A 24,068-nucleotide genomic window follows, 5' to 3' on the forward strand; every position below is an offset into this window, starting at 1 on the left:
ATGATCCATCTTTGTTCTAACAAAACCTAACCTGCTATGCCAATTGCCGTCATAGATTTGCACAACCATGCTTCAATTTCAACATTTTCCATCCTGATCTTGCTTTAGTTACAGCAATTCCTTTCCTAATCACATCTCAATCATGGAAAACACCAACAGTTATGTCTTCCAGCAACCATTATAGCATTGTTTTGTTTTTTTCATAATAGTTAAAAGCAGATTGCGGCCTGTTGTGGCAACCCTGAAAAACACTATAGCGCTATAGCGGGTTGCGGTTGCGGAAATAGCGGAATGAATTAATAGAACCTAGATACATACCACATATATATGCTAAAATAAAAAATTATTAACTTTTAAACATTATTAAGTGTGTTTAATAATTCACAGTTTGTAAAATAAAATAAAAAGTACATAATTTTTATTTAAGTAAATTGAAAGTAGTGGGTTCACAGCTTTTTTTCCTTTTTAAATTTAACCTAATCAGAGGAGTTTAGCAAATAAACACAGGACTGTCATGTGTGTCAATATATATGTATGAATGAGTCTAACATATGACCAGAGAGCATTAACCTATTATGAGAGTCAGAAAAAAAATAACCAAGACCAAAAAATGAAGGACAGATAAAATAAGGGAAGAAGTCAGGAAAAAACCTAAAAAAAATAGGAGGGTAGAAAAAAATAGAAGGGCGGAAAAAAGAAATAAGAAAAAAAAAATAGGATGGTAGAAAAAAAGAAGTAAGAGAATAAAATAAAGTTAGAAACCTTAAAAGGATGCACGAGTCAAGAGACAAGGAGAAGCTGCCGACTGGGAATCCTTAAAATATCGAACAAGAAAGGTCCGTGGAATAGAAAAGTATCAAATAACAAAGCTGAGAGCCTTTTTCCTTTGGTAGAGTGTGTCAGTGGAATTTTTTTTTTTTAAAAAAAGGAAAGCTGTCCCTCAGAGAGGCCCAATGTCCTTTTAATAATAAATAAAGAAAAGGACAAAAATATCCTCGCCTTTTTTCTGTTTTGCATAGGAAAAAAAGTATTTCCTCTTCGTTTGCTTTTCATCTGCGTTATCCGCTATTTCGTCCGCTTCAGCCGCGATCTCTTTTCAGTGCAGTGTGGCACTGCCAGTTTGTCGCGGAGGTCCTCCACAACCCGCGAACGGCGCAGGTAGCCCCCCATTAGTGGGGCTTTTGACTAGTATGGCTTTTTTGACAATATCAAAAGGCAACAAACAGTCAATAAAACATTGAAATTACCACTAAGGTCAAATTGGCCAAACCATGCCATAACACCGCTAGAATCCCTCCCATGCACCGCCATATCATCAATGCCAAAACACACTAATTAGAGAGTAAAAGTGCGTGAGAGCCCCAATCAGTGACATCATTTGACCTCCTCCTAGATGGCTTCAGGTGTCTAAGTTGTGGGATAAATTTTAAGTACTACTATAATAATGAGGACTCAGTGTTATACCCACCAAAATTAGAAACACATAACTAACCTAAGTGCATTTACTCACCCACTTCTTTATTTTTAATGCCACATGAGTCCACATGTTTCTTATTTTAGTAAAAGAATATGTACTACAAAAGTACTGAATTTTCTGAGTTGTGGATGTTGAAAATATAAGGATTTAGGTAGGGAAGGGAAAAAAGAGAGAATAAAGATTAAATAATATGAAATTGGTATTGATTTGATGTGTTATGATGTGATACAAACTACAAAACACTAATCTATATTTATATTAATATTAAACTCCAGATCCTAACTGAAAAAGGAAATAAATCATTAAATATAAAGAAACAAGGAAACTATTCCTAACTGACCATGTACGAAACTCTATACTATTCTAAATGTAAAGAACCATTTTAACCCAAAACCTTAAGGTGTTGGGTGAGAGCCTTTTTAATGGTTTATATTATTCTCTAACACAACCCCTCATGCAAGAGCCCTTCGGGGTTGAAGCGTGGATATTACATAGACCCAATTTTTTTGGTTTTACCTTGTGCTTATTTAATTCCACTTGAAAGTGAGGGGGGGATGAGGATCGAACTCGTGACCCTGTGGTCACAGAGGCTCTGATACCATGTAAAGAACCATTTCAACCCAAAACCTTTAGGTGTTGGGTTAGAGCCTTTTTAGTGGTTTATATTATTCTCTAACACTAAGATATAATCAAGATATTCTATGATATCTCTTTACATCATATATACTTTTCTTCTTCACAAGAACTCCTTGTCCTGTCTCTATGCCCTTCGTGGCATTATTTACATCACCTTTATCCCAAACTAGTTGGGGTCGGCAATCTCTACGCCCTTCATGTCTCTATATAAATTCTTTATTTACCCCAAAAGCAAAATGCTTCATATAGGCAAACATCAAACAATAATATCTTTTCTCATAAAAGAGGAACATAAAATTTTACATTTCACCTAAGAGACCATATAAGGAACTTTCAACTATTCCAAATTTTACATTACATCTTCTATACTATTATGTTTCACAAGGACTTCTTGTCCTATCTCTATGCCCTTCATTTCTCTTTATAAATTATTTATTTACCCCAAAAGCAAAAATGCTTCATATAAGCAAACATCAAACGATAATATATTTTCTCGTAAAAGAAGGAACGTGAAAATTTGCATTTAACCCAACTATATTCCAATTCATCAGAAGAAATGAAATGTTCATATTACACCAAACATACGACCATTCATATAACTTAATTCAATAAGCTAATATAACTCTAGTTTCAATTTTAACACAAAGCAAAAACATACTTTGATCAGGATAGTCAAAATGCTCCAGTAGATGGGCCATCACGCCATTTTTCGTCCGAATCTCTCTTATCTGAAAGAATAATATAAAAATAACTTCAGGCCTCATAAATACCAAATACAAATTTTTTTATCCATACACATGCCCAAATAAATGACAGACACTAGTTGAGCGGCATATTCCCATCACAAAAAGCATTCTGGGAAAGGCTAGCAGAAGCTCACATGTGTAACCTACTGATTCTACAAGCACTTATTTTGAGAACCACCAAGTTTGTCTAATGAAATATACAATGCAGCTGGAAAGGGTTTCAAAAGCAAGGGAATATAGATAATCACTTAAGAAAGATCCAGCAAGAAACAAATGAAATTAATACTTGACTTGAACTTATAGGTTGTGTTTGATGCACACTGAGGAATAGTACAATGAAAAAAGCACAGGATAACTAGCTGAGTCACAACTCAACCTTTTTGTTTTGTATACTGTTTGGTATTCGTCACACAGCGCAAACAATTGTGTTATGTTATTTGATACGCTTAAGTACTTGATAGAATAATGCAAAATGTACAATATTATCCTTTCTGTTATGAATTGTTTGTTTTGCATCAAGAATGCACGGGACTTTCAATATTTTTAATTTAATTAACTATTTTCACACTCTAATTTTTTATAACTTATTAATAATGTTGATATATTTCTTATTTAATTTTTATATTTATCATATAATTATAAATAAAAAATTTAAATATAATTATAATTTAATTATTATTATATAACCATAATTAGTATATGTAATTTATATCACATTTGTATGCTGTGCGCCAACACCCAAGGCAACATAGCTGCTCCAATAATTAGATAGTTATCTGTCTAATAGGTTTTTTAGTTAAGTATTAGATCTGTTACTATCAGATCCAATATTTTGTTATCAGGACTATAAGGTAGTTATCTGATTTATTATTCTGTTAGTTGTTACTTAGTTGTATGCTACATGGCAAATCTGGTATGTTGTTACAACTGCCTCAAGTCTTTACCAGACCTCTTGGCTTGCTTAACAAGCTTTCTGGATGTCTATGAATAGAGCTCTTTCTGCTTAGAGAAGCCTTAGTTTTACATTAATATAAGAAGCATTCAGTCACAGCTCTCTCTTTTACTCGTTCTTTGCTTTTCCTCAGTTTGTTTCTTTTTACCTCACTTTCCTTTATAGTATTAGACCCTAATCGAGGGCCCTAATCCATTTACTAGCTTCACCAGTTGTTGATTCTTCTATTGTAAATCAGGATCTAGCCTTCCATGGCTGTTCATCAAAACAAATCTCCAAAACTCTTCTAACATCAGATTTCAGTAAAACTCACTAAAGAATTTTCTACCATGGAAACAAGTGGAGCCAGTGATGAAGGCCAATACGTTGCATAGATTTGTGGTAAGTCCTTAATTTCTGCTTTGACTCGCTTCTGAGGATGATCGAATACATGACAAAGTCAGCAAAGCTTATACTGACTAGGAAAGGCAAGATCAAATGCGTATTTCGTAGCTTCTCCCATCCCTTCCGGAGCCAATTCTTAAAAAAAAAAGAAAAAAAAAAATCTTGGGAGTTGTACATTCTTCGCTAGCTTGGGAGATGATCATGATCCATTACCATTTTCACTGAGTTGAGAAATATCAAGAAAGGTGGTGGATCAATTTAAAAATATCTTCTTCAAACTAAAGCCCTCCCAGATTCATTATTATCAATTGTCCATTGGTGACCGAACCACCAATGGAGATCAAGTTGATCTCATTTTGGATGCACTGCCAGAGGAGTATGACCCCTGTGTGACAACAATTCACAGCAGAGAGAATCCACGCATGCTGGATGAATTAGAATATTATGGAACTCAATTCAACAGTCATATTTCCACGAAGATAAAATAGAAACAAGCTCCTACAAACACCAACGAACTGACCCTTGAACTCCTAATTTGGCTGAGACAGCCTTTGGATTACAATGAAAGAGATAACAGAGGGCTCCAACAGCACCTCTCCTTACACAATACCCCCAATCAATCAATTACAAATCACATACCCCACTCCCCGTATTTACCTACCTTTTATCACATCCTCTAGGAATATTCTAGAAGAATTCTCAAACTAACTAACTCACTCTCTTTCAGGACCATCAGAATCACAACTCCAAGCATAAGAAGCTAGGTTGGAGAAGCATTGGGGCGACACTCTCTGACTCTACGCCCATCAATGTTGCCCAGACCAATACACAAAAAGGTAGCGATTATGTGCCCAGACCGTTAGTCAATGTTTTAGTGAACCAGCAACAAAACAGAAATTTCAGATCTCATGCATATCTGTTTTAGGGATATTATCCGAGTGATAAAAACTATAAATATCTTAGTCCAACAAGGAGACTTTTCATCTCTAAGATGAAATCTTTCACAAATCCAGATTACATATTCCACTATATTCAAATCCATACCTGCTGTAATTACTCACTCCTCCAATGTGCCAAGTTGCATTACCTTGGTCTCCTCCACCACAACTTTAGTCAACCCCACATCAGCTTCCCAAGTTTCCTCTTTCCTCTTCAGGCACTGTTTACTGTAACTACTCATTCTCCAGCACCTTCAGCTTCTTCTTCTTCTCCAACCCTTATGCATTCTTCTCAGCATATTGCATCCTCAAATTCCTCATCTGCTACTCCACTTACATCACACTCTTCCACACATTCTCAAACTCCATCTTCTACACCTGCCGTCATCTTCTGAGTCCCCACTCTTTACTCAGTGCTCCTCCTATAAGAACTCGTTCTAAAGGTGACTCACTTGGAACCAACTTATGTTAAGCAACCTCTTGTTGATCCCAAGTGGTTATAAACTATGCATGCTGAGTTCTCAGCTCTTCAAACCAATGGTACATGATCTCTGGTTCCTTTGCCATTAGCAGTAAATGAGTATTCAAAATGTAGGAAAAACCTGATGGATCTACCAAAAAGTACAAGGTCATATTAGAGACGAAAGGGTTTCATCAACAGGCTGGTTTTGATTACAACGAGACATTCTCAAAAGTTGCCTAGCCTGTTACTATCTGGACAGTACTTGCTCTCTATAATCACAGGACAGTCCAAGAATTAGATGTCAATAATGCATTTTTAATGGGATTAGAGGAGTTTTACATGGTTCAACCTCCTAGTTTAAAATCAACTAACAGACCCCTTGTTTGTAAACTGCACAAGGCACTCTAAAGGTCTAAAGCATGCCCCTTGGGCATGGTTTGAGAGGTTTTCTCTTTCCCTCATCAGGTTGGGATTCAAATCCAGCAAATATGATCCCTCTTTACTCATTAACATGATAACTTCTCACTGTATTTACATTCTGGTTTATGTGGATGGCATCATCATCACCAGCAATTTCCTCGCATATACACAGCTAATCTCAAGGTTGGATTCTATGTTTTCATTCTCTGTTTGCCATCAAGCAACTTGGTACTCTTGACTACTTTCTCGGTATTGAGGAGCACTTTCCAACCAGCGCCATTTATTTTCTCAAGCCAAATATATTCGAGTTGCCCTTACAAGAGCTAATTTTCCTAAAGCAAAGGGAAATTCTACACCTAGTCAGCTACACCTGAAAGTGGTAAGCATTCCAAGCATGGAGCACTCCAATATATTATAATCCAAATCCTCAATAATATCGATCTACTATGGGAGCACTCCAATATACTACCCACACTAGGCCCAAAATCAGTTTGGTATCTTTTTTATTCTCAAGAAAGTTTTAGCCAAGAATTTGTGGGTCTACCATATTCCTGCCCATGCTCAAATTGCTAACACCTTGACCAAGTCTCTTTCTACAGCTCGATTTTGTGAGGTACAATAAAAACTCATAATCTTGGACCACCTGCAGTTGCTCCAACAACCTTGAGTTTGTGAGGTTGTATTGGAGTATACATCACAATACATGTATTTCACATTGCAGTTGTATATTATGAAACAGCACACAGGGCAACATAGTAGCTCCAACACAGATTATTTGTATGTTAGGTATGTTGGGTAGTTCTCAAATCTGTTATTCTGTTATTAATACTACTTGAGATTAAAGAATAATTGTATATTGAATAATTGTAGTGTATTACAATGTACAAGAGCTCTCTATTTAAAGAGACTAAAAGACCTAATAGGCTGAGCTCATACGATGTGGGACTATATATATACTGAACTATGTTTACAACTATTCGAACACTCCCCCTCAAGCTGGAGCATATATATTGTAAGCACCCAGCACGCCACAAATATATTCAACCCGAGGACCCCTAAGAGCTTTAGTAAAGACATCCGCGAGTTGATCATTGGAGTTGACAAATTCCGTTTTGATTTCTCCTGACTGAATCTTTTCTCGAATGAAATGACAATCGATCTCTATATGTTTGGTTCTCTCATGAAATACAAGATTAGAGGATATATGCAGTGCAGCTTGATTGTCACAAATGAGAGTCATGGGTTTCTTCTATTCACAAATATGGAGCTCCCGAATCAACTGCTTTAACCAGATTAGCTCGCAGGTAGCAACTCCCATTGCACGATACTCGGCCTCTGCACTAGATCGGGCAACAACAGTTTATTTCTTACTTTTCCAAGAAATCAGGTTTCCTCCAAAGAAAACACAATAGCCTGAAGTAGTGCGCCTATCCGAGGGTGATCCTGCCCAATCGGCATCTAAATAACCACAAATTTCTATATTTCCCTGATCTGAATATAATAAACCTTTCCCTGGTGCTCCTTTGATGTAACGAAGGATCCTAACAGCAGCATCCCAATGAGAATCACACGGAGACTCAAGAAACTGACTAGCGACACTAACAGCAAAAGAAATGTCCGGCCTAGTCACAGTGAGATAATTGAGCTTCCCAATCAACCTCCGATAACGTCCAGGATCAGATAATGGTTCTCCTTGTCCGGGTAGTAATTTGATAGTAGGATCCATGAGTGTGTCAACTGGCTTACACGCCAACATACCAGTCTCTTCTAGGATATCCAAGGCATACTTCCTTTGACAGATAGAAATGCCCTGTCTAGATTGTGCTACCTCAATTCCCAAGAAGTAACGCAGCTTCCCGAGGTCCTTTGTCTGAAATTGACTGAATAAATACTGTTTTAACTGACGAATTCCAGCTTGATCACTCCCGGTGAGGATGATGTCATCAACATAGACTAACAAATAGATGCACTTATCAGGAGATGTGATCCTATAAAACACAGAGTGGTCAACTTTACTGCGAATTAAGCCAAACTCCTGAACAGCAGAACTGAAGCGACTGAACCATGCCCGAGGAGACTGCTTGAGACCATATAAGGATTTGCGAAGACGACACACCTTTCCAGACTCCCCCTGAGCAACAAAACCCGGTAGTTGCTCCATATAAACTTCTTCTTGTAAATCACCATGAAGAAAGGCATTTTTTATGACAAGTTGAAGGAGTGGCCAGTGACGAATAGCAGCAAAAGCAAGAAATAGGCGAACTGACGCCATCTTAGCAATCGGAGAGAATGTATCACTATAATCAAGGCCGAATATTTGAGTAAAACCCTTTGCAACTAGGCGGGCCTTGAGTCGATCAACATGGCCATCAGGTCCAACTTTCACAGTAAACACCCAGCGACAACCAACTATAGACTTCTCTGGAGGAGAAGAAACAAGGTCTCAAGTGCCATTGGAATGAAGTGCAGTCATCTCATCAAGCATCACTTGGCGCCACCCTGGATGGGAAAGTGCTTCACCTGTGGTCTTAGGAATAGAAATAGAAGAAAGACTAGAAACAAAGGTGAAATGAGGTGAAGAAAGACGGTCATAGCTCAAAAAAGTATAAAGAGGATAAGGGTTACGAGTAGTACGTGTACCTTTTCTTTGAGCAATGGGAAAAGCATCTGGTGAAGGATCCGGAGGAGAAGAAGCAACAGCAGTGGGCGATGAGTCAGCAAGAATCGAGTCGACAGGAGGCACAGTTTTGCGACACTGATAGGTGAGAAGTGGACGGTCCTCAGGTATAGAAGCAATAGGTTGCTCATCTGGACTAGAAGCACCTGCAGCTGGCAAAGACAAGTCAAGAAAAGGGACAGAAAGAACATGATCAACCTGTGACAACTGAGATGGGATAGAATTAAAGGGTTGTTGATCAAGAAAAGTGACATCAGCAGAAACTAAGTAACGCTTAAGATCGGGAGAATAACAACGATAACCTTTTTGAAGACGAGAATAACCAAGAAAGATACACTGAAAGGCTTTGGATGTTAACTTATCCTTACCAGGAGTGAGATCATGAACAAAACAAGTACAACCAAAGACATGTGGAGTTAGAGGATAAAGAGGAACATCTGAAAGCAATAGATTATGAGGAATGTCATTGTTGAGCACAGATAAAGGCATGCGATTGATGAGAAAACAAGAGATGAGTACAGCATCTGCCCAGAAGTGAAGGGGAACCTGCATATGAAGAAGAAGGGTACGTGCAGTTTCAATGAGATGTCTGTTTTTACGTTCAGCCACCCCATTTTGTTGTGGAGTGTGAGGACAAGTAGTTTGATGTAAAGTACCTTGTGTTGCCAAGAAATTAGAAAAATCAATAGAAACATATTCCTTAGCATTATCACTACGTAGAATACGAATAGAAACACCAAATTGAGTATGAATCTCGGTAGAAAACTTTATAAATGGAAAAAACTCAGAACGATTTTTCATTAAATAGATCCAAGTGCAACGGGAAAAATCATCAATAAAGGTAACGAAATACCGAAAACCTAAAACAGACAAGGTACGACTTGGACCCCAGATATCTGAATGAACAAGAGAGAAAGGAGCATCAGCTCGTTTATTGACTCGACTGGCAAAAGAAGAACGTGTATGCTTCCCTTGTTGACATGACACACAATCTAAAGACTGAAGACCAGATAAAAGAGGAACCATTTTCTACAACTTTGAAAGACTTGGATGACCGAGGCGACTGTGGATAAGTTGTGGAGATTCTGTGAGAGAGCATGCCACTAAAGGACAAGGCACATCCAGATAGTAAAGCCCCTGTGACTCACAACCCACTCCAATCATTTTCCCCGTACCCGGATCCTGCACAGAAACAGAATAGTTAGAGAAAGTAATGGTGCAAGTGAGGGAGTGGATCAACTTACTAATATAAATTTAAGTTATAAGGGATGCCAGGAATGTAATAAACAGATGTCAAGGCCAAGGTAGAGGTCGGACGAGCTTGTCCAATCCCACGAACTGGGGCTTTGGTTCCATCCGCAAAGCTAAAAGAAGGTAAATGATCAGAATAAGTAAGAGATGTAAAGAGTTCCTTATTACCACAGAGATGATCGGTAGCACCTGAGTCAAATATCCAAGTGCCAAGTGATGTAGAATGAGAAACACAAGCAACGAGATTACCAGTATATGGCTGAGACTGAGGAGAAGCCTTCCTGAGAAGAGTTTGGAGTCCAGCATAGTCCGCGGGTGAGAGAGAACCTGAACCGAATGATGCATTGTCTGACTGAGCTATATTTGCAACAAGAGAGGTGTCCCAATCTTTGTAGTTAACCTCCGAGAGATCAGAAGATGTTGCTGCCATTTAAAGACAAAAGATAATAGTCGTAAACGAAGGCAAACAATATCCAATCAAGGAGAACCACTCGTCTAAAGTGACACCCACAAAGAATCAAACACAGATCCGGAAAGATGAGGAAAAACCGAGCTAGTCTGTCCAGAAATGACCGGAAAAAGACGCCGGAACAGTGCACACGCGCTGGTGAAGGGTGGCGCGTGAGCAAAACGCGCAGGGAGAAGGAGCAGCGCGTGAGAGCACGTGGGGACTCCTCTGATGACGGGTCTTCCACAGACTTGGTCGCCGGAGAGAAAGGGCTCTGATCGCAGCCTTTCCGGTTGAAATCGACGCCGGAACAGTGCTCCGGTGGCTTGAACAGTGACGAGCGGCAGTTGTTGGCGGCGGGACGTGGTTCTGACAGTTGAAGAAACAAGCCGGAGAGACACACGGCTTAGAGAAAAAACTAGCCGGAAGAATGCACGGCAAAGTAGAAGAGAACACCTAAGCAGTGGGCATAGGGTTTTAGCGGAAGCGGATCCCCAGAGTGAAAAAGCTCTGATACCAACTTGAGATTAAAGAATAATTGTATATTGAATAATTGTAGTGTATTACAATGTACAAGAGCTCTCTATTTAAAGAGACTAAAAGACCTAATAGGCTGAGCTCATACGATGTGGGACTATATATATACTGAACTATGTTTACAACTATTCTAACAATACTGTTAGGTAGTTATCAGATCTGTTATTTTGTTAGTTGTAACTTAATTGGGGGCCACCTGGCAAATCTGGTAAAGACCTGAAGCAGTTGTAACTACATACTACATTTGCCACATGGAGCAACTATGTTGCCCTGGGTGTTGTCGCACTAAATACAAATTTAATGTAAAATACATATATTGTGATATGTACACTGGTACTCATCGTTCCAAAGCTTAGATCTTGGTGTGGTCAAGGGAGCAGAAATGGGAGATAAGATTCTAGGTTTGCAAGAAAGTCTCGATGGAATGCTTGGTATGGTCAAGGTATTTTTGATTTATTGATACTTTGTGATGTGCGACACAATGTTGACCCCTATTTTATTGAGGAACAATAAATGACAAATCCCGGTGCATAAGGCTCCCGACTTTGCAATGGTAGATCTTGGTGCTACTGCCTAGCCCCACCTACATTTTTTTCGAATTACGACTACTCAATTTTTTTTCCAAAGCTTAGATCTAAGGGGTTGGAGTTAAGCCACTCGACTATAAGGAGAGAAGTGAAGTTTGCATAGTATAGCTTTACCCAAAAATTTCAGGCTCGTATTAATAACCAATATAACCACAGACCTTTTGAGCAAGCACTGTGGGTGTTCTTTCCACTAAAACTTCACTATCCACCTCCATGGCTTGCTCATTGAGGTGGTCTACTAGTTGCCTTAATTCTGCTGAAGAACTTGTCGATTCCCTGATTTTCGTTGCCTCCGCCAGCTGCTGTAACTCAGGGATGATTGGGGGTGTAATTCTACCGGTTGTCTTGTGCTTATAGTGGGACAAATAAAGGACAAACCCCAATACACAAGGCTCCCTAACTTTGTGAGGGTAGGGATCAAGGTTGATTCCATGCAGCCTTACCTTTGCTATTTTGAAAAGCAGTTGTTTGCAATACTAGAACCCCCGACCATTCTGTCACAAAGGAGAAACCTTATTACTGCTCCAAGCTCACTCCTAAGAGACAAATATTTTGTCCCGTTCTATGACTTTTTAAAATCAAACATGGAAGAAATATTTGTCTTGTTGTGTCCTATTTTTAGCAAATGAAACACACCCACAGTTATTTTGGACCCAACTAAGTCAAAATGTGTAACTATTATGTAGGGATGATAAACTTGTATTCAATGCTTACCAAAACTAAACTTTTTAATGATCTTATAGTAATGTGCTTAAACTTTTTAATGAGTTATCCTAATGTATTAACGACAGAAGCTAATGAAGGACTAATTATCAAGCCAACTAACAACTATCATATAGAGTCACTACACTCCTATTATAAAATTAGCTAAATATGATAGTAAATATATACTAGTATTCTAACAATATGAACCATCAAATTAATAGAAAGAACCACAAAATCCACAAGAACATGATTATATTTTTGTTGAAGTGTGCATTTGATAAATGTGTCTCATAAGTAACCAAACCCAAAAAGTTGCTTTCTTCATAATTTAGTTCCATTGTTTTGCACTCCAACTTTATGAAAAGAATAAAATAATTCAGAGAAGATATAATATATACCTTGCATCGAAACCATGCACCACGAAAACCAACTTGAAAAGATCTTGACTCAGCCGAATCCCCAACTTGAAATGGAAGGTCAGGCATCTTCAACAAAGGCAGTTCTACTTTTTTTAATGCAAAACCTTGATAAAACAAGGGCTGAAAATATGATTGCATAAAACATGCATTACACAATGATTTTAAGATTCGAACTTGGGACAAGTAAGTAGACTGAGGTGTTGATGTAATAGTGATCAAGCCCATAAAATTGCGAATTGATAAGGGATATATTTAGACATCGATGGATAAGTTCAAAAATCAAAAGGGCAAAATAAGAATTATATATATTAGAACATAATCTTAAATTGGCCCTTCAAATATTAGGGTATGACAACATTAGTCCATAAAAGATTTTTTTCAACAAACAAATCTCTTAAAGATATAAAAATTCACCACATTCTTCCTTTAGCTGACTCACATTAGTCCTCCGCAAGGAGTAAGGACAAAAGAGGCAACATCATCTCTCTTTGGGGGACTCATTTTTGGAGGACTAATGTAATCACATCCTAATAAGAATTCTAAACCATGTCAATAATTAAAAATACTGTCATTCCTAACTCTTGAAGATGTTTGTTCATTGGCTGCCATCTTCAATTTGGTTGCTGGAACAAAGTTGGCTAAGTTGTCAAAAGTAAAAACTACTGATGTGGATCAACAAAATTGGAATAAAAAATAATTTGAATAAAAAAAAAGTTGAACAGAATCTGTTCAACAGATTTGGATTTGAACAGAATTGAAAAAATTATAGATTAATAGAATTGGATTGAGAAAAATAAATAAATATTGATCACAAATCAATGTTCAACTCTTGCTAAAGTTAAAATACCTTTTGCTTAAGCTTTCAAAAATGTAATGAAGCTGTTTTCACTTTTACTATGTTATCATAAGCGGAGCTTTTTTATTTATATATGGTGGAGAAAAGCTATAAATATGGTGGAGGGGTAGACCCGTTGTTATTCTTATGTTCCAGATGGTCCTTTTTTAGTTTTTTTTCCCTTCATCTCCCCTCACTTCTTCTTTTCCCTTTCTTTTTTACTTTTATTTTATTTATATATACATATCTATATACGTATATATTTTATTTTATTTTATTTTTTTATTTTTATTTTTATTTTATTTTTTCAACTGTTTTGTACGTAGATTCATCTACCACCAATCCCAATTAATTTGGGATAAAGGTGATGTTGATGTTGATCATAATCAGAGCTTTTGTGAAAAAAAAATCCATATAACTTTAGATACTTGCATGGCATTAATACCAGAGTTCAAACTCCAAATCCATGTTAAGCAAAAACATAGACTGGTAGAAAAGAGAGTCGAAAACAGAGAAAAAATTTTACAAAAAAAGAAAGAAAAGAAAAGAAGGAGGAGAAAACCTTAAACAGAGAGAATCGGCACCGGAATCCAGTTGCTCGCCGCCGTTCACCGGAAGTGGAAGGGCTGGTCACTGCTGGTCGAGCGGGTCTTAGGTTTTTATCAATGGTTTGACGCATATAAAGAAGAGTTCGATTACAAATGAGGTGTAATTTAAAAAAAAAAAAAAAAAATTACAAATGAGGTTTAAAAGACAGTTTAACCCTTTTAAAAAAGTGTAATTAGTAAAAGGGTTATATTTATCTCATTTTACATGAGATAACAAATATTCCTACATACATAAAAGAGGAGTGGGTTCCACTATTCTTTTTTATCTTTTTTCTTATCTGTGTGTGAGTACCACTTATAATTTTATTTTTACAATATGAGATAACTTCTTTCCTACGACACGAAAAATATTTCCATAGTGAATTCAATCGGCCAATCCGTTAATTCTACAAAATAGAGACGGATCAATATTTTTTATTCAATTATTATTATTATTATTATTATTATTATTATATATATATACAGCTTTAATATTTCTATAATGAAAGCAGATAATTTATTTACATTAACTCACAAAATGATGTCATTTTGTATTAAAAAATTATAATGAGAAAAACTAATATAATTCTAAAATAAATTATAATTACAAAAATATTTTGATTTTCGCCTAAATAATGTCATTTTGCACTCAATATAGATAAGTTATTTATATTGACTGCAGAAAAAATGAACCATATATATATATATATATATATATATATATATATATATATATATATATAAAATCATTTCTGCAGCCGCTTTACATACAACAACAACAGATGTATGGTTATGATTCTCTACATTTAATAATTTTATATGGTTATGATTCCCCGCATTTAATACTTTCAAGTATATACATGGCAAGTATTTGATTGCTGCACGTACAGCAGCTGCAAAAATGTATATACATGGAAAGGATTTTACCTCTGTGTGTGTGTGTTTATCATTTCTCAATCTGCCGGAAATAAAGTTATCTCCGGCTACTAAATCATAACCGTACAAAGATGGATCAATAGTGATAAAGGAAGAGAGAGAAAAAAAAGAATCATAACCATTCAAAGGTGAATCAATTAATATAAGGAAATAAATAAATGAAACGACATAATTTTGGAGTGGCCGGAGATAAACTTATCTCAAGTTGTCGGATAAATGTTTTTCCCATATATATATATATATACATATACATATATATATATATGGCTTATCGTTTCTCAAGTTGCTTGATATAATGTTATCTCCGGCTACTAAATCATGACCGTACAAAGATGGATCAACGGTGATAAAGTAAGAGAGAGAAAAAGGAAATCGTAATCATTCAAGGGTGAATCAATTAATATATATAAATATATATTAGTTTTGAGGTGACCGGAGATAAACTTATCTCAAGTGAGAAATATTTTTTCCATATATATATATCACATATTTTTTTTCCAACATATTTATGATTTTGGTATCATGCGACACATTTGATTTTATATTTGAAAATAATATAGTTTTGTTGCAAAATCGCAACATCTATAGTCATTTTCGATGGTCGCTTCACTATCATTACAACTTTTTTTTGTAAGCACTATCATTATCATTACAACTTAACGTTGAACTAAACAAAACAAAAAGGGCAAGCATTTTCTTACAAAATATTATCATTAAAGTAATTTTGTAACAATAATAAGGGATTGATGTCATTTTGGGATTTGGAAAAAAAATACATAGTATTTTAGTAAAATTTATAATATAAGAGTAAAGTAAAATTTCTAAAATATCTTTTTTATTATTTTTTCTAAACCCCAAAAGGCCAAAATGACGTTTTGGAGTTGTAGAAAATAATTTTATTTCTTGTTATAGAAGTAACACTTTTCTCAAATAATAATGGTAAAATATCGACACATTTATTATTTAATCTCACAAATCATTAAGTAACATATTAATCCCAATATAACATTTTTTACATTTTCTTTGACATTAAATACATATTAGAAAGAAAAAATTATTTTATTTTTTAGGCAGGTTGGCGGATTAACCTGCCTCAAAACGGATTGGATTGATATTTTCATCTCATTCACAACAGCGGGTCAACCCGCACGCCCTCTGTAATTTTCGGTAGAGTGGGGCGGATTTACTCGTTGTGCCAACTATATTGTCGTCTCATTAAATAAAGGGCAAAAGTGAAATTTGAACACCATTTTCCCTAGCGATGCAATAACAGTGCAATAGACTGTAATTTAGTCGTAAAAGCGACAGCTACAGTCGCTACTGTGAACGGTAACGTTGCGTAACAACCTATAACAGAGAAGCTTAGCAACATGTAATAGTTGTGTTGCCGCTATTAATCAATAACTATGTTTATTATAAGAAGTCTTTATTCTTTGATGTAAATAATTATAGAATGCTAGGTCCTAATCGCTCAAGCAATTCACTCAAACTCTATTATTTTCTTACTTTTTATTTAAATTCCATATCAAAGCTCTTGATCCAAGAGTTGTGACTTTTGCAAAACCGTAAGTCTACCTTAATTGAAACTACCATCGCTATCACAAGTGCTTCCTTCATTATGACCTTCTATTTTGTGCCCCTGTGTACTTGAAGACCATTGATCATTATTCTTAAGGACTTGATGACATGCCTTCATTTTAAGCATTTACCATCTGATAATGATGAACTAACCTTTTTTCGACCTTCCTAATTGAATTCACTTTCATTCATTTTTTTTGATAGGCTTGCTCCCTCTTTTTCCAAGAATTCCATGATATTATTCATTAACACATGTTAACACACCTTAACAAAATGATGTTTCCAAAAGAAAAAATACAAGAGTCTCACTCTTCCAAATGTATGTTCTGAATTCATATTGGGGGAAGATGTATTAACAGTTGTGTACTTAAAGAATCAACTATCATCTTCAAATAGTTTTGTCTTGTCCAGTTTTTTAACGAGTCAAATGCACCCATAATTTTTTGGATCCAACTAAGTCAAAACCTATACCTATTAGGTGAGGATGATAAACTAATATTTCATGCTTGTGGAAACCAATCTTTTTAATAAGCTTACGATAATGCATTTAAACTTTTTAATGAGCTATACTAATGATTAACTTCAAAAACTAATAAAAGACTAATTGCCAAGCTAACTAACAACTATCATCTAGGTAATATCCTTCAATTAGTAATTACGAATGCTACTTAGGTACTTTGAACTCTAATTATACATTTATATTAGTCAAGAAGACTTCGAATGTCAGTCTTATAGAAAATAACTTCATTTCGGAATGTTAAAGTACAAACCATTAAACTGATACAATGTATTAAGTCACATGTTATGGCTATATGATAGAAGTGTCTAGCCAAGGGCTAACAGATCAATATTGGATCAAGAACTCTCTCCAATGTATCTATGAACAAGATATCTTTGAGGTAGCAGATCATTGTACACAGATATTATGGCATTAACTAAAAAGGTGGTGTGTGCACAACGACATCATAATAGTAAGAGAGAGATTAGTTCGTACATGTAGGTTTTACATTTTATAAGAGTTTACATGTGGACAATAGAACTCTGGGCCTCTGATGATCTGTCCATGGGTCCAATATCTGATTGTTGTTGTTATGATTGGATTGTCATTATTAATAAGATTCTTTTCTGATTTGTGTGATTGCCTTTTATTGGGACTTCAAATATATGTGCCTTATATAGGTCCATAACATCTCCCTAACAAAGTACAATACTATAACTAAAATATAATTATAATATAGTACAAAACTTCATAACTGAATAAGAACATAATTTTTATTGGATACTACTTCTCTATGGACACACACATAATTTACTTTAAGCTCTTTCTTCCACGTATGAAAATACACATTTAATGAGATATTTATCCTAACAAAAATAACAATGAAAAAAGTTTTTGCAGAAGTGCGGTGTTTCCAACTATAACTTAGTATAGAAAGATACTCAATGATTTTAATTGAATAATGTTAACATCATAATATTTGAAATAGCCTAACATCACAAACATATATAACATTTTCTACCAAGATTTTTTAATAAGAATGAATTTTTCTATTTATCATAACTTTGTACTTTGCAACAACGCTCCCATGTACATATTTTTTGGATATCCATGTACATATTTATATTACTTTCTATGAGGAACTTTGTAAACTATTTAGGAAAACAAACTTGTTGATACCCTTAATTAAAAGGATCTTATAAAAAGAAACTGTAATCCACAACATACCATCACTTAAATTGAACATTACAATAAAAGCAAGAATAGAAACATCATTATACTAAATCTTGAAAAAAGATTATTATACAAATTTTTACCGTACGAAATTTACCAAATTAAATTTAACATGGTAATTTTGATAAAATTAAAGACATAACTTATCAATATAATTAACATGAAAAAATATAAATCAATAATTAAATATATGCATCTACAATTTTATCACATATATGACGCCATTAAGGTATATGTTACCATACACATATACGATAATTATAAATTATAAAATTCTAAATTGGTTTAAATATAAATTAGAATGTATATACATAAATAAATAATTATGATATACAACCATATAAAGTGAAAAAAGTAAAATATTGAAATATAAATTGATGAAATATAAAAAAATATAAATTGTTGTAATATAAATTGTAAAAATACAAATTACTCAAATAAATAACATACAACAAATTGAAATGTAGTATCCTATAAGGACAAGTTAGAGAAAGAAAAGAAAAAGTAAAACAAAATAACATTGTTGCGTGATTTATATTTTAAAATAATTAAATAAATTATCCTTAATTAAGGGTGTGTGTAATATCCAATTGATCCAAATTGTTTTTAGAATTGAACAGAACCGATTAAAAACATTGATTTTTGTAAATGGTTTTATCAATTGATCCAGTTTTTGGTTTTAAAATAGGTTTGTATATTCATTTGTCACACAGGTTTGGATACCCGGTATAACCAAACCTCTTTTAAGGTTTAAACCAATATAAAAATTAGTTAGAACTTAGACCCAAATAATGGAACATGACTATGTTTAGGAAGTTATTATGATTGTTATTTGTTAGATACAATAAACAAATAAGGATATTCCTTGAAAGGTAACCTTTTTCTTGTAGATTGCAACACCTCGTAGTACTCTGGTATGTTAACATTACGTATTATATTACACGCAATTACAATCACAACAATTGAATTAAAAATACGGCTAATTTTTTTCCTTTTAAAACGTTATACGTTCCATTAACAATAATTCACGTATGTAAAATAAACCGAAACAGTAATTGTAACTTAGTGACATAGTGGAATAATTAATTCTAGCTTAGTCATATCATACTGATTCCAATAGACATTACTATGGGGTTCCTATACACCACACAACACAATTCTTATTTTTTAGCAAACTGCCAGCTCCCTGAAGCGAACACTACAACGAGCAAATTAATTCCCCAGACAGTAGCTACTGCCCAAGTGCTTTGTTTCCTTGCCATTCATCTCACTAAAGTGAGGGCATCAACAAGCAGTCCCCTGCCTCAGCTTAGCTTCTGTCTCGTTTTTAATTAGCTCGTTGGCCTCCTTGCTGAAGCGAGCTTGGCAGCGAAAAGAGCCAGAATTTGAATATATCTTTTTTCGTCTCATGTCTCTTTCCTCACACACTTGGCACACCTCTTGGGTACCTCGTAAACTTATCGTTTAACATGTTTTTAAAGATTAAAATCACTCTTATATATAGTCAAAAGCATGAAAACTTAGAGTTATTTGGCTAAAAAGTATGGACTTTGAATTATTGACTCTTGTGAATGATTTTTTCTTGCTTTGTAGGATAATTGAGTTGAATTGGATTATTGGAGCAATGGTTAAGCTAGAAAGTATTGGAGTATTGACTCTAATGAATCTTCTATAGAATCTGGCATGCCCTAGAAAATTTCTAATTCCTTTCACATTGATGAGTATGGGTAGCTTCTCAATTACTGATACCTTAGCCTTATCAACTTCAAGTCCTTCCTTTGATACCTTGTGACCCAAGACTATACCTTCTTTAACCATAAAGTGACATTTCTCCCAATTAAACACAAGATTAGTCTATTCACATCTCTGAAGTACTCGTGATAGGTTGATAAGACATAAGCCAAATGACTCTCCAAAAACTAAGAAGTCATCTATAAATATTTCCACAAAGTCTTCAACCATATAAGTGAATATAGCCATCATACAACACTATAAGGTTGTTGGAGCATTACACAGTCCAAATGGCATCCTCCTAATTGCAAAGGTACCATAAGGATAGGTGAATGTGGTCTTGTCTTGGTCTTCTGAAGCTATAACAATCTAGTTATAGCCTGAATACCCATTAAAGAAACAATAAAACTTTTTTCCCGCAAGCTTATCTAACATTTGATCAATAAATTGCAAAGGAAAATGATCCTTCTTTTTTGCAACATTAAGCTTCCTATAATCCATTAAAGTTCTCTATCCGGTCACAGTCTTTGTAAGAATTAATTCATTGTTTTCATTTTCTACAACTGTAATTCCTCATTTCTTAGGGACATATTAGACTGGACTCTCCCATTGGCTATCAGAAATATGATATATTACTCCTGCATCTAGCCATTTAATAGTTTTCTTCTTCACAACTTCCTTCATTATAGGGTTCAGCGTTCTCTAGTGCTATACAATATTGATGTAGTCTTCCTCTAACAAGATTTTGTGCATGTAAAATGAGGGGCTTATCCCTTTGATATCAACAATACTTCATCCCAAGGCTGTCTTGTCCTCCTTTAAAACTCCTAATTACTGCTCTTCTTCTGTTTTGGAGAGGCAAGATGAAATTATCACAGACAAAGTGTTGTCCTCTCCTAAGTATGCATATCTCAAGTGTTCGGGCAGTGGCTTTATCTCTAGCACTGGTGGTTCTTCTATTGAGAGCTTTGGTGATTGTTATTTCCTTTCTTGCAAATCCAAAGTCTTATAATGTCTATCCTTTAATGGCATAACTAGTTGGGCATCCATCCAAGCTAAACATGTCTTAACTTCTTCTTCATCAATTGCACCTTCTTTTGCTATAGTTCTCTAATGGATCTTTGATATTGTTAGGCTCATACTGCTTTAACAATAGTTCATCAATATCTTCTATGGCAAAACATTCCTCCACTTAACTCGAATACTTTATAGCAGTTAGTACATTGAAAGTCACTTGCTCTTCATTAACTCTCATGGTTAAATCTCATTTTTCAACTTCAACGAGGGTTCATCCCGTTGCAAAAAATGATCTTCCCAAGAGAAAGGGCACCTCCTGATCTGCTTCAAAATAAAGAACAATAAAGTCAGCAGGAAAAATAAATTTATCCACCTTTACTAATACATTTTCAATCTTCCCATCGGGATAAGTCATGGATATATCCGCAAGCTATTCCCAACTTGGTAACAATGGTTGGACGTGCCTATTCTATTCCCAACTTGGTAAAAATACTTTTGGGCATTAAGGTGATGGTTGCACTAGGGATGACAAAAATGAGTCAACCTGTCGGTTACTTGTAATCCGCCTAAAATGAGTCAGATTGGATTGGCAAAAATGAGCTGACAACTCGAGTTAGCCAGACCCGTCTAGCTCGAAAAAAATCGAGCCAACTCGCGGGTCAAACAGGTCAGCTCGCGGGTTATCTTTTTTTTTTATTTAAAAACACATAAAATAATAATAATAATTAATACAATAAAGAAAGTAAAGTGGAACCCCTAAATAATAAATCTGAAAGACCCCAAATAAGCTACCGACCTCCACCACCAGCATTTCCATCTCTGTTCACCGACGACCGGTGACCAGCACCGCCAGCTTCTGTTCGCGACTGCATCGTCCTTTGCCTTTTTTCACGACAACGATGGTGGCAGGGAGAAGGAAAACCCCAATTGGAAGAGCATGTTCTATTCGTGTATTAAGGTGTGTCTGTGGCTGGCATTTCAGTGCTCCTCATCTTAAGTTAGAGTATTTGTTATGGGCACCTGCGTTTAGAGTTAAAGACTTTTTCGATTGGCTTTATGTGCGTTGGGTTTTGATTCGGATCCGATTCCAGTTCATGCTTCTTGAATCGGATCAGAGCAAACCCTTTAACTCATTTTTTTTTTCTGGGCTATGTTTTTCCTTTGCATGCAAATTTGTTCCAATTTTTTTCCTCTGTTTGTTTTATTCATTGTTATGAATTCGCAGATGATTTTGTCTCTGTAGCTGGAAATCAGATAAGGAAAATCGTTGATTTTCTGGTGTAACCAGAATTTCAAATCTTTGTCTATTATTCATTTGGTGTTTTGAATCTATATTTCATTTTCTCTTTTTCCTTTTTATCTGGGGTTATGGTTTTCCAGTTGATGTACCGATTGGGTGAAGTTCTATAAAGGGGTGATTGTTTAGCATAAGGTGATTACATATTCTTAACTAAAGTTTCTAAATTTGATGGAAAGAAGACAGGGTTTGCTCTTTCTCCTCCTCTGCAATTCCTTGTCAATGAGTGTATTGTGTTATTCCTTTATTCAGAGTTTAGATTGGTTGGTTCTTTCTTTAGGTTATTTTTGGATCCGATTTAAGAAAATCAAACCTGTTCTTAAAGATGCTGTAGATCTTGAATCGGGGCAGAAAGGTTACTTCCCCATGGTACTAGTGCAGATCCCCATGTGCAATGGTACTAGTCAGATTCCAAAGTTGGTGTTCGTGATTTCTTATTATCTTGCTGCTTTTGAAGCCTTTGGGGGAAAGGAGGTGGTGGTCTACTTGCTTTATCAACAGGCTGATAGTGTTTCTGCTTTGCTATAGGATTATGTTATGGACTCTTAACTTGAGTTTCAACCGGTTGAACTTCTAATTCATCTTCCACAGTAGTCGTCTCTCCTTCATTTTGGTCTTCTTGTTTCTTCATCTTGTGATAATTCTTTATGTTTTCTGGTTCATCTACTGCCTTCTCAATCCTTAGTGTTATAGCTTTTACCGACTCACTTCCTTCTCTTCTCAGATTTTCAGTGTTACCAGGCATTGCACCAATTGGTTTACTCCTCACAGCCTCTGCCAATTTTTCCACTTGATTCTTCAAGTTATTAGTGTATGCTGCTTGGTTCTGGATGAGAGTATCACTTCTTGCCATGAAATCCTTTAGCATTTTCTCCGACGAATTAAAATTGTCAGCTTGTTGTATAGGTTGTTGGTATTATTATTGTTGCTGGAATAGTGGCCTTTGCATCTGTTATGCTGGAGCATAGCTTGACCCTTGTTGTTTTGTCCAAGATGGATAATCCAAATGATGCATCCACAATACCTCAGGTTTGTTCATTCAGTCTATTGTAGAAAGTTTCCGCCTAGAGCCATTCGAGTATGCCATGGTTGGGGCATTTCTGAAGCATAGCTAAAAAAAAAAAGAGAATAAGTACAGACGCACAATACAAAAGAGGAAGGCAAAGCTAAAAAAAATATGGATGCATGTTCCTTCAACCCTTGTATACATGGGAATGGATTCGAATTTGGCAAAGTTTGGAGTCAAGCAACTAGGCCTTATGACTTTTAGTTTGAAGCTCTAAGGTTGATCGACTCGAAAAAGAAGTTCCTATCACACACACTAATATGTCCAAAAGCCATGAAGCCTTAAGAAGATGAACCCAACAAGCATTACTAAAGTTGAAGTAAGGATGATGGTTGAAGATTAACAATCACAAAAACTATGTTGTAGCAATGTTGTGACAATATGGAGAATTTCATCAATAGTCTTTGATACATAAGTTGTTATGTTGGTTAGTGAGTCTAGGGAATGTTTTTGTTGCTTGAGGACTAGCAACGTTTTAAGTTTGGAGTGTGATAACTCTACTGCAGAAAGTTATTTTTAGGCTTTATTTATATGATCTGGTGCAATATTATATTATAATTCCCTTATAATTGCATGATATTAACATTAATCTTCTCTCTTTATGTTTTGATTGAGAAATATGTTGTGTTGATATTTCATGTTATTTTGA

The 24,068-nt window shown here is 35.3% G+C and overlaps 1 protein-coding gene across 3 annotated transcripts in view; it reads right to left on the bottom strand.

Moving 5' to 3' along the window:
* Positions 1–14,141, bottom strand: part of LOC133306533 (uncharacterized) — a 33,826-nt gene extending 19,685 nt beyond the window's left edge. For 2 of the 3 annotated variants that reach the window (XM_061506864.1, XM_061506862.1), the window contains exons 1-3: positions 14,038–14,141; positions 12,620–12,760; positions 2,772–2,841 (exon numbers count right to left, since the gene is read on the bottom strand). In XM_061506864.1, the coding sequence (XP_061362848.1) occupies positions 2,772–2,841; positions 12,620–12,706 (157 nt within the window). In that variant the 5' untranslated portion in view covers positions 12,707–12,760; positions 14,038–14,141. The remainder of the gene's footprint in view (positions 1–2,771; positions 2,842–12,619; positions 12,761–14,037) is intronic. The other variant, XM_061506863.1, reaches the window with a different exon arrangement.
* Between the last annotated feature and the right edge of the window lie 9,927 nt (positions 14,142–24,068).

Source organism: Gastrolobium bilobum, unplaced genomic scaffold (genome assembly GCF_033153095.1).
Source record: "Gastrolobium bilobum isolate Gb01-03AN ecotype WA unplaced genomic scaffold, APGP_CSIRO_Gbil_v1 utg3223, whole genome shotgun sequence".
Classification (NCBI taxonomy): Eukaryota; Viridiplantae; Streptophyta; class Magnoliopsida; order Fabales; family Fabaceae; genus Gastrolobium; species Gastrolobium bilobum.